Raw genomic sequence first — 11,864 nt, forward strand, 5'->3', positions numbered from 1 at the left:
GGTTTCAGCACGCTGAAAGAGCCGAACCAGCCAGGGCTCCGTGGGAGGCTGTGCATGATGAGCATAATGGTCTCTCCTAGCTGCAAAACCTGCACATCTCCACACTTCCATTTCCTGGCTCCTATTAGCCAGCAGACGGCCGGGTTGCTCTGATTGCAAAGAGAGCAAGCAGATCCCTCGGCGCCAACAGCGACAGTTGCTGCGGCTCACCCCAAAGTGCGTCCAGCACTGAAACACGAGGACCTCAGCAGCAGCTTCCAGCAGGCAAATAAGTTGGGAGGCATCAGCGAGAGCACGGCCCGGGCAAGTTGGGTGCCGTTTGGGTGCAATCTGCTGGCATTGGGAGAGACTCAAACCACGCTGGGGAGCCGAAGGCGAGCGCGTGGTTCCTGGGAAGCGGGCGATGTGCTCCAACACGTCAGCCCCAACTCGTTTCTGTGCCCGCACCCCTGGAGAGGGAATCTGATTAATGCTGCTGGCAGTCCCTGCAAGCACCCCGAAATGCTGGCAGCGCCGACACGGGCAGGGAGCTCTCCAAACCCATCACGAACCCTGCAGGAGCAGGCGAGAGCCACGCAGACCCGCAGGAATCCTGCAGCCCGAGGAAGCACCTCCACCAGCTCGGCCCCAGCACTTCTGATTCCTCCTGGTTTCATCTCGGAGGTGCGCCGAAGTCTTATCCTCTCAACAGGTATTCCTGGACGTGGGCTCTAGCTAGTGCCTTTGATCTGGCAATGCAAAGAAGAAAACACTGAAGTGTTACATCTGAGGCGTTCGGCTCAAATTTAATTTTAGGGACACCTTCTCCCTTCCACGCGTGCAGTCCCGCATTAGCATGCGCCAGGAGTACAGCAGCCCCTTTAATGTTTACTCATCCTTAGATTGCAAAAACTGTTGTGTGAATTCCTTCTTCAATTAGTTCTGGTACTCCAGAAATAAAAAGTAAGAAATATTGTTCCGTTGCCAGTACGGTTATGATCACTTCTTTCCTTTATACTTCTATTCCCCAGTGTAACTTAAAAAGAAAATGCTTCTCCATCCTCCCCTGCAAAGCCCCCTTTAAAAAAAAAATTTAAAAACAAAACCAACCAACATTTTTGAAGGAAAGGCTTTTGTGGATGAAGTGCCACTTCCATTCACCTTTCCATCGCATAGAGGGAAAAAATAAAGATCAGAAGGAGGATTTAGACAAAAAGCCAACTAAGTAAAGCTAATTTTTTATACAGAAGAATCCTGCTAGTCGTATAGAGGGGCTTTGTTGAGCGGAGCAGAAAAGACATCAGAGAAGGATCTGCAGCAGGTTTTCAAACACTTCCAGCTACCTTCACGATGTGCGGTCTGTATTCCAAAATAAATACAGAGGCAATTTTCAGAGCACCCACGGTGTGTTGCAGGGTAAGCCCCCCACGTTGCTCACAGCTTTTGGCCAGTGCAAGCCCCCCACACCCTGCAGAAGGCTCCGAGGGGGCTTGCTGGGGCTGGAGCCCCCAGAAACTCCTCCAGAAACTCTCAGGGGCACCCACCACCAAGAAGCCAGCTCAGCTCCAAAGCCCTGCAGCAAGCACATTGGCAGCAGCTTGAGCAAAAGGCTCGGGAGGGCTGCCCAGGACCCCCCCTGCTCCCTCCCTGCTCACTCCCCCGGGGCTGCCCCGAGCCCTGCAGCCCCACGCAGGTCACCACTTCGAGAGCTTTCTGCAAGTCAGCCATGAGGAGCACCCCTCCTTTTCTCCCTATTTCACAAACGTGGTGTCTAAAGCACAGGTGAGATTGCAAAACACAAGCACAGCGAGCAGAACAGGGTGCTCAGCCCACAACTCCCCCATGCACAAAGGGGTCCGGGTGCCCAGCACGCTCATGGCAACGCCAGCACCAGCTGGGAGGTCACCGACCAAGGGACATCTCCCAGCACAGGTGGGTCCACCCATCACAACCATTTCTTTGTGATACTAAAGGAGTCTACCTCCTCGACAGAGGGCTCTGAAATCCCCACATGAAACACCCTTGGCGTTTCTTACATCTTCCTTTTTTTCATCTCCCTTTTTTCCTCCCCGGGTGGCCGGAGGGGCTCGCACCACTTCTCCTGCACAGCCAAGGGAAAGCGCACACAGACCACAGCCCAGACCTGCCCCGACAAACCCCAGCTTTATAAACGAAGCTTTTCCTAAAGAAGCGGGCCTGAGCACAGACAGCAAGAGAAGCGCTCTCCTATGCCAGCGGAAAGCTAAGAGGTGTTCCCCCCGCGGGCTGCTGCCGCAGAGGTGATTTTGCACTTGGCGGAGCACGGCTGCGAGGTGCGGCGCTGCCGCAGCACACGGGCGAGTGAAATCAAAAGAGCTTACCAGCACTCAGCGCGCGGCCTGCAGCTCCCATTTCAAGGAAGGAAAATTTGCATCCAAAGCACCGAGAGCACTTTAACTGGAGTTTGAAATAAATTCACAGCAGATGCACGCCGCCAGCGCGTGTCTGTGACCAGAATCCCAGCCAGCGCCTGCCCGGACTTCTCCCCAGCAGCACAGAGCAGGGCCAGAACAGGGTGAGGAGGACAAACATCTTCACCTCATCCAGCGTGCACAGGCCCCAGCCATTAGTCCTATTAGTGCTAATTAGAGCTACCACCCCCCTCAGCCCGAAAACGAACCAGCATTTTGTTTCCTTCCCCTTGCATCTCACTCCTCAGCACCCCGCACGGTTTTACACCCGCAAAGTTTTAAAGCCACGAAGCCGTTCTGCCCAAACGGCTGCCCTGATAAATGTTCTCCGTAAGTTCATTAAGCACGGCAGTTAATTTTGCACAGCCTGCTCCACAGCGTGCCAAAGGGCGCTGCTGCGGCACAAGCCCGTGCAACGCTCGCTGCGGGCGTTTGGGCTGGGAGCCGTGGTGTGGAGCAGGGGGAGCGGGCTCTGGGGGGGGTTCTGGGGGGGGCTCTGGTCCTGGTGGGCTGGTGCCAAGCCTTGGGCCAGCCCAGGACAGCTCCGTGCTCTGCACAGACAAGCCTCGCCCTGGCAGGACCGAGCAGGGTGCCTAGGGGTTAATTCAACCAAATGAGAGCATCTTTAAAGTGCGGCTGCCCCAGAATCGTAAAAAGCCCTTGCAGGCAAGTACCAACAGGGTGAAAACCGGCTGAGATGGAGGCAGGGGGAGAGCAGCACCCGCAGCTGGGAGAAACCTTCTCCGGGCTCAGAGCTCTCGGAGCAGGGCCCTGCTGCTCCCTGTAGGGGTCTCATCCCCTCAGGGCGCCTGCATCGGACCCCCAGGCAGCTCTGGAGGGAAGGTTTGCCTCTGGAAGGCACGGCGAGATCTCCTCAGCCTCACGTCTTGCCAGTGCCCCGCGAGCAGGATGCTCGGTCTGCGAGTGCCATCTACAGGGTTCCCCCGCTCACCAGCTTCTCCTTCAGCTCTGCTCAGCTCACGGCGTGGCAGGAGCCTGGGGCAGGAACAAGTACGGTCAAACCACGGAGCAAACGAGAGCCCCTTCAGCCCCCGGCTGTGCCACCCTCCAGGACCAGCGTGAGGCCACCAGTGTCCTGTGCACAGCCAGGGAGGACACAGGGACACGGCCAAGAGCAGGTCGGCAGAGTGAGACGCAGGAAACGTGGCTTCCCTTTCCTCCAGTGCCGCTAATCTGCATGACCGAAATGTGCAGAGCCACCCTCGTTTGTAAAAGGGATGGAAAGCAGATGTTTGTACCCGGGAACGCCCTTCATTTTGTTAAAAGTTTAATTCTTTGCGCTGAGGAGCTAGGACAGCCCCCCCCCCCGCCATCTCCCAAAGCAATAAACAAAACAAAACTTGGCTCTTCTGCTGCGGAATCACCCCTCCAGGGATTCACTTAGCCTTCTGTACAAGAAAAGGGATTAAGGGAAGAATAGGGAGGAAGGAAAGGGAGGAAACTTGAGAAAGTGGAAACAAACCCTGAGATGATCAATGGAGGCGAGCACTGGGCGAAAAGACAGAAGTGTGACAAGACAAAAATAAGGCACAAAAGGGTGAGGGTGTAACTGGTACCAAGCAGAAAGCAAGGCGGTGCTCAGCGAGGGCAGCTGAGCAGGGAAAGGCTCCAAAAAGGCTGCATCCCATGGGTTCAGCAGCAAACCAGGCACGTGAGGCAGAATAATCCCAAACGCTGGCTGCCAGGCACGCTGCAACGGAGGAGTCGGGTGAAACAGAACAGTTTATTTCGTTTGTTCCGAGACACAAAGGAGGGGGGACGCTGTAAACAAAAGGGAAGTAAAACAATCAATCAATACAGGACTGGTTGCTATTTAAAAATAAATCAACGATTCAAGCAGGAGGGTGAAAGACTAGCTCCTCATTTCTGAGAGCACAGACAACACAATGCACTCAAGTGCTGTTTTATTGACTTCTTGGCAATCTGCTCATACCACAGGTCCATCTCCCAGCACGTTGATGCTGCAGATCCCATTCCAGTCACATGTACAAATGAAACAAAGCAGAAGAACGCTGTTAACAACAGAGACCCGATGCTCATATCGCTCTCAGTCAACCTCATTAACCTCAGCAGACGCGCCAGTCGATTTGCCTACCAGCCCAACACCAACAGGAGAGGATTCGATACAGCCCTCCGAGAAGATCAGAGAGGCAATTATGTAAACTTTAGAAATTAGGCTTTGGCTTAAACAACAGTGATTGTTTCGAGCAAGCTCCGGAGCAGTCACCAGTGAGACAGGCAGGCCGGTGACCGCGCAGCATCGCAGGGCACCGCGTGCTCCACACCCTGGGTCCTCACCACCCTGCTCCCATCGGCTCCTTGGTCCCATCATTCATTAATTTTTTTTTGGCACAGACTGGCAGGAGCCCTGCACAGGCCAGCAGGAATGGGCTGCCAGAGCCCACAGTGCCTCCCACCAACATCCCGATTTGTTCCAGAGAAAGAAATCGCAGCAGCAGCTGGCGAGGCACCACCCTGCCCAGGGACAGGCACACGCACGAGCACAGCGCCCGATGCCACTCAGCTCCAGGACAGAGACATCTCACATGCAGCTGGCTCGGCGCACACGTGCGTCTGTTTGCAGCCGTGTGCTGAAACCTGTTCTGAAAAACTGCATCGAGTTCTAACTGCTGCAAAGGCTACCAACACGGATATCACACGGAGAGTAACTAAAACTGCAGCTGAAGTGACTACTGAACTGCTCTCATGTTAGGAAAACAAAACGCAAGGCTTAAAAGCCACTGTTATTAGCAAGACCCCCCAAAGCCTGCACTGGCCGTGCACCACGGGTGTGCTTTTCCACCTCTGTGAGGAGAGGCTGCTGCAGTACCTCCAGTTTATGTTTCCAGGAGAAGCAGAGATGAGTGAAGCTGTGCTGAGCTTTTGCTCGTACATACATAATCATACAGCTGAGCCGTGCTGATACATTTGTACTTGAAGGAGTCTCAGATCTGTAACTAGCATCTTTGTTTTCTCCTCTTAGAAGATGCCTTTAACAATGACTTGGAGCTACTCCACATCAAACGGAGCAGGATTGTGAAGTTGTGGCCTGTGAGGAGCAAAGCCAGGCTATGGACTGCTCCCGAGGCACAGGGTGGCTCAGCAGAAAGTGGAAATCGCCACCCGTGGCCATGGACTGCAGCTCACACTCATCTCTAGCCAGAACAGCTTCAGTTAAAAGCAACAGCAATCTGACATTGCAGCTCCAGAATCACTTTTTCATTCTCCGGATGATGAAACTCTCTCCTTTAAAGAGGGCCAGCAGAAGGGCTTCTGAAAATATGTACGTGGTACATGGGTGTCGGGCCAGCACACCCTCTGGGCCTTCAACTTAATCATCACTTGCCTGTACAGCACAAGAATAGGGACCTCATTACACACTCTAGCTGCATCCCTCTGCATCTTTCCCTGCTCACATTCTAAATACCTACTACAGCAAAATCAAATTCTATCAAAATTATTTTCATGACAGGACCTACAGCTCGAGGTCCTCTCTTTGATCAAAATCATTCAAACTGTTAACATTAAAAAATCATTCCCTCCTGCAAGGAAAGGAAACTTATAAATTGCTAAACCCATCTGTCCAATGAAGAGCAGAGCCTAGAGAATGATCAAGTAAATCACCTCCGCTAAAGAAAGACCAGTGAACGCGTCAGTCAAAACGCTGTGCCGGGGCATGTCAGCGGACTGAAAGAGTCAGGCTTACCTGGCTTGGGCACAATGCAACAGAGAAACAACTTTGTAAAGGGAATTGAAGAGCCAAAGAAAGTTATCAGCATGTTCATAGACCTGCCAGGCTGTAGAGGATCAAGGAAGCTACACTACCACGAATCAAACAAATCAGCTCTCTGATCACCCAAGGGGCAGCAACGGCCAGATCTAGCTATTACCGCTATCCTCAGCGAGGAACGCAGCAAAGGCTTTCATCTCTGCATCAGCTAAACAAGCAGAAAGTACCTAAAAGAGGCATGAAAGGATATAAATGATATGAAATTAGGGCACATCCAAGTGCGGCGTTCACATGACAGCATTACTAAAAATATATATATATTTAAAAATCTTTTGCCTGTGTGCAAGTCAGAGCTGCCAGCACCTAGGGTGACATTTCTCCAGGAAATCTCTCGGAAATGCTGCCCCTCGCACGGGTGAGCACCAGGACCACACCGCTCCATCAACACCTCACGAGGGATTTTGGGGAAGCAGCCAGACCCCGAGCTCCCAGGTAATCGCAGCGAAACCATTTGTCATTGCTACCTGATAAAGGCACCCTTCTGCCCCACTCTGTTAAGCATTTTGTCCCCTTATCTAGAGGATTTGCTAACCAAAAGAAGGGAGCCTTACTTCAGACATTCTCAATTTTCACCGTAAAGGTAAAGTCCATAGCCTTGAAGTTGCACCTCTTATGGAAGGAAGTCCCTGGCCCGCAGGGTAACTTCCCTCGGGTTCTCCTAACAAAGGCACTATCAATTTTGGGTGGAAGAAGGGCTTAAGAATGCAGGTCTGCACTGCCCAGTTTTCCAAGGAATGACCCTCCCTTCCTGGCTGAAATGTGCTGTGAACAGAAGCACTTTGCAAGCAGTTTTCACCATTTTAGCAGTAGATCCACCTGACAAAGACATTATAACACAGCCAAGGTTTGGTCCGACATTGTAAAAATCCAGATATGGACACAAGGAGCTGCACAGAAACCCTCCAGTTTGCTGGGCTGACCTCAGGCAGAGCTGGCAGCTCAAAATCCAGAAGCTCGGTAGATGTCACGCATTTCTCCAGTAAAAGTACCATTGCAGCCCCTGAGACTCACACTGGGGCAGAGCAGCCTGCACACTCACAGCCCTACAGACTACACAGCCAATATCTCTTGGAGAAACACCCCTTTGGGCCAACTGGCACATTTCATTTGTAAACATCTTTGCTCTGTAAACCCATGTAACAACCTGTATTATCAGGTGTAACAGCTAATCCTGCAACTACACAAACATTGATGCATTTAACTCATTGCTCTTTCCCCATACCGTTCTGTCTGAACTAAGGAAACGCCACCCATGCCCAACACTGATATAAAAGACAACAAAAGCTCTCCCAACTCCACCATTAGATGCAGAGCTGATTACAGAGACGCTTACTAAAGAGGTCGCCTGATACTGCATGAAGGAAAGAGGATCAGCCTACCGAAGGAACCCGCTTGCCTGATGCTTCAAGCTGACTGCCACAGTCAGGAGAGAGAGGGATATGAGCACCCTTCAAGTACCGATAGGCCAGCAGACACAGCTGCAGCACTTGAGTCCAGAGCCATTAGATTTCAAATGCTGAGGATTCATCCAGGAGTCACATTTTCCTTAGTGTCTCCCCGTGCAGTTGGCAGCACTCAGCGTAGCATCCTTTAGCTTACAGCTCCACCTTTCCCCAGAAACACATATAAAGGAAACAGGTTTGGTCCCCTTTCCCCTGCCCCAGCTACCAAAGTGTTTGTGCTTTTAATAGTCCTTATAAGCAATTATAAAAAAATAAAACTTGAGCATTGGTAAGGTGATTCCACTGATGGACTTGCACCCCCGTGGGCAGTCTTCACAGTTGGTGCCACTGATCCCAAATCATCTGGAAAAAAAAAAAAAAAACACAACACCCAGCATCAGAGTGAGCACATACAACTTGGCAGATCATTAGCAACCTCAAAACAGCTGGGGGAGCTGAGAGGCCAGAAGCAAGCCATGCCTAGCTGACATTCCTCCTCAGCTTTAAGAGAATATTCTCCAGAGAATCAAACTTGCATGATCCAGGGAATGAAAGCACATTGCTATGAAAGCAGGAATGAATGCCTCAACAGGACCATGAGTTTAGCTGTGCCTTGACATAGAGGCAATTCCCCCGTTTGGGAATCAGACAGCTTTATTTCCATGCCAGTGCAGGGAGCCTCAGATGAGGCCACGAGGGATGCGTGTCCCTGCTGCTGGCCTGCTGAGCACACAGCACAACGTGGTGCACCAAACACCAACTGTCTGCGAAACCAGGACAGGTGCCCCTCGGGGTGCTGGTCAGGAGATGAAGAAAGGCAAAACAAAGTCCGTGTGCTGACACAGAAAGACCACAGGCAGCAGTTTCATTTCTGCAGAGCTGATTACATGATCTGTGCCAAAGCTTCCATGCTTTCAGAAAGGATCCTGTTAGTTTCTCGCGAGGAAAAGAGAAGCACAGGAGATGCCCGCTTACCGCCTCAGGTTCCGTGTTTCAAACACTGTGTCCTCGTCACTGTCGAGCGAAGCCATCTCTATGTTCTCATCATAATTCGACAGGAGGCCGTATTTCTTCCGCTGCGGCTTCTTCAACCTGAAATTAGTTTTGAGCTCCCTGGGTCCCTCTGGTCTAGAGCTGAGGGCACACAGATGGCAGAGTGAGTGCTCCATCACCTGCATCACAACAGGTTCATGCAGGGATGGGGCCTTATGGCTCTGTGGGCACAACAAACGGGACTGGGAGGCTTTTTAGCATTAATTAATAGTGGCGTGAACGTACGGGGCTGTTTCCCCTGCCATAGGGAAGCATCTTTGTGCAGCTCCTGGCCTGGCGGAGGAAGGGGAGCCAGGGCAAATGGGCACAACCCAGTTGGGGGGGCAAACTGGGTACTGGGACAGGACAAAGTGGGTACTGGGATGGGACAAACTGGGTACTGGGACGGGGCCCGCACTCACCGGACCGCCCGCAGGAGGAAGTAGAGCGCAGCCAGCGCGGACAGGGCGCTGAGCACGTACAGGGCCCGCTTCAGCACCGGCAGCCCCAACCCGGGCAGCGGCCCTGGCCCTGGCCGCGTCCCGTTACCGGCAGTCGCCCGCGGCGCCTCGGTGACATTGAGCGGGGCCAGGGCTGTCAGGGTGGCGGCCCTGCCGCCATGTAGCAGCAGCAGCAGGAGGAGGAGGAGGAGGATGAGGAGGAGGCAGCGGGGCTCCGGCCGCAGCATGGCCGGGCGGCTCAGAGCGGTGCAGGCGCAGGAAGGCGGCGGGGCCGTGCTGTGCAGTGCAGGCACCGTCCGGGCCCGGCGGAGCCGCACGCGGCGTTCCGGGGCAGCGCCGTTCCGTGGGGCCCTGGGCCGGTGTCAGGCTCCCTGCATGGGGCTGGGCTCAGCGGGGCGCTGAGGAGGCTGCCCTTCATCTCCCACTACCGCCACCGCGGCCCTCGCAGCCCGAGACCCCCGTCACTGCCGCCACGTCCCCCTCAGAGCCACCCCGGCCTCCTGAGGGCCGCCATTTCCCCCTCGCAGCACGACTCCTTCACCCAGGGGTGCCGTTGCTCCTCAGAGCTGCCATTTCTTCCTCGCCACACAGACCCCAGCCTCAGGGTCTTTGCTCCACTTTGTCCCCTCACACAGGGGCAGCCACAGCCCCTCAGGTCCTGCAGAGCAGCAGATAAGGGCTCGTAGGATGTCACCAGCCGTCCCCTCGGCCTTGATGGGAGCCCATCACCATCCCGGGGGGTGCAGTTGGTGGGGGACAGCGAGCAACTCGCAGCAAACCTTCCTCCCAAAATCCCCAACTCTCACAGCGGTGAACATTTAAAACCACAGCACAAGAGCTCCCACGCCCCAGGTGGTTTATAAACCACCCTAAAGCATTGCCCTTTTGGGGAGAGGCCAGAACTGTCTGGGCATATCAGACTCGTACAAAAATAACCCAACAATTCCAGCCTGGAGGGGGGTCACCCCTCCCAGCTCACACCAGTAGGTGTCACAGCAGCCCCATGGCACCCAAGCACCGTCTGGGGATCACAGCTGCATCTTGCATTCAGCCCCTGCAGCCAGCTATCCCCAGGCACAGCCCGAACCCAGCCCAGCAACAAATCATTAATGCAGCGCTGTAATTAGCGATGCCGAAATAACATCATCTCAGACTAGGCCTGTTTTCACACCTATAATTATTTTTGCTTGTGTTTAAGCATCTAGGCAACCTATATAGGAACATACAGGTCTTTCAAATAATTCTTTGTAAGTAGTTACAGATTGAACTTGTTTAAATTTCACCTGACTGCATTATTATTTAAAATCAGCCAAAGGCTCTCACACTCTCAGTCCTATATTTAATATCATCCTCCATTAACATATAAAGTGCAAATTAAAAATTACCAGATACTGCCCCCAAAAATGTATCAGCGGATTTAACTAGAAGAACTGCTCATTTGGGTAATTTGAAAAGGTTAAAAAAAAAAAAAAATAGGTTCCAGGAAGTAGGCTTCATCATCATTCCCATTCTGCATGAACAGAACGCCCCCAGGGCTCCTGTAGACCCTTATCACTGCACAGGAAATTGCGATAGAAAATTGCCATGTCCGTAGTAGGGCAGCAAACCCTACATGCTGAATTCCTTTGTGCCTGGGAGTCCCCAACAAGAAGGAACACTTCTTAATAAGAGCAAGTTTTTAAAAACTAGAGTTACCCATTAATTTAGCTTATTTGTAGCAGCTAAGTGTCTGGCCTCCATCACACCTGTCTGCTCTGCGGAGCTAATTCAAGCGACAACAGAACGCAGACGCCTCGGTGGGGCCGTGTGCTGGCAAGCAGCTACAGCTTCCCTTAATAGCCAGGCTTTACACCACGGCCTGGAGAACACACAATCAATCCTGCCCTTCAAATACCACGGCAGTAATTGTTACCAGGCTCAATACCCACAGCTGCATAATTTCTTCAGGCACTTAGGCTGTACGAGCAGACTTTTTTGCATAATAACGCCGCTTAAAAGACTATTCTTCAAGTGGGACTTAGCATAGCCAACAGCGAGAGAAGCAGCTGTTAAAGATGGAGGGTTGGGGTGAAAAAAAAAAAGCAGGATAAAGCAATCAAATTTGTTAACACAAAGGTAGGCAGGACGGTAGCAAAGAGAACCAGAAACCCTCTTGGTGCTTTGTCCAGCTACCACATTGCAGTCTCCTGCCTCATTCTCCGCAAAGCTGCCAGAGATGCATTCACAGCTGTCAGCCTTTCCATCAGTACAAATCCTTATTGAGCTGCCACATTTTGAGGATTTAAGCAAGAATGAGACCTCATTTTTCATGAGAATCAGGCACCTGCATCAATTCAGTGTGAAGCAATTGAGCGTGGTTACAGTGGCAGCGGGTCTCTCAGGAACGCAGCATTCATGTTGGAGCAGGAGCCCCGTGCCAGCCATCAGCCAGACCAGGACAGAGTGGAAAAAGTAATTTAAGCTGCTTCCGCTCTGCTCTATAGCACAGCAAGACACAGGTCTAACATTTCAAGGATGACAGCCTGATGGGCAAAGACCTTTAAGGACAGTTTGGGTTACAGTGTGATGTATCGGAAAACATCCTCCACTACTCAGGGAAGAAGAGTTCGTGTAACCTGAAGCATGCAAGAAACGAGTCAAGGACAACTGAAGGAATTCAGCACCCAGCACTCATCTGACTTCATAGACT

General features: G+C 52.4%; 1 protein-coding gene across 2 annotated transcripts; it reads right to left on the reverse strand.

The window, feature by feature from the left end:
- Positions 1-4,154: 4,154 nt before the first annotated feature.
- FAM174C (family with sequence similarity 174 member C) lies at positions 4,155-9,447 on the reverse strand. Of its 2 annotated transcripts, none has more exons than XM_084499082.1 (3): positions 9,137-9,447; positions 8,658-8,816; positions 4,155-8,045 (listed from the first exon to the last, which is right to left on the reverse strand). In XM_084499082.1, exons 1-3 carry the CDS (start codon positions 9,400-9,402, stop codon positions 8,042-8,044), a joined length of 429 nt encoding a protein of 142 aa, XP_084355208.1. In that variant the 5' UTR covers positions 9,403-9,447; the 3' UTR covers positions 4,155-8,041. The 2 variants fall into 2 exon arrangements, with proteins under 2 accessions (XP_084355208.1, XP_084355209.1); XM_084499083.1 differs by having other exon boundaries at positions 8,658-8,774; positions 9,137-9,437.
- Positions 9,448-11,864: the final 2,417 nt, after the last annotated feature.

Source organism: Aythya ferina, assembly GCF_964211825.1.
Source record: "Aythya ferina genome assembly, chromosome: 26".
In the NCBI taxonomy this organism is placed as follows: Eukaryota; Metazoa; Chordata; class Aves; order Anseriformes; family Anatidae; genus Aythya; species Aythya ferina.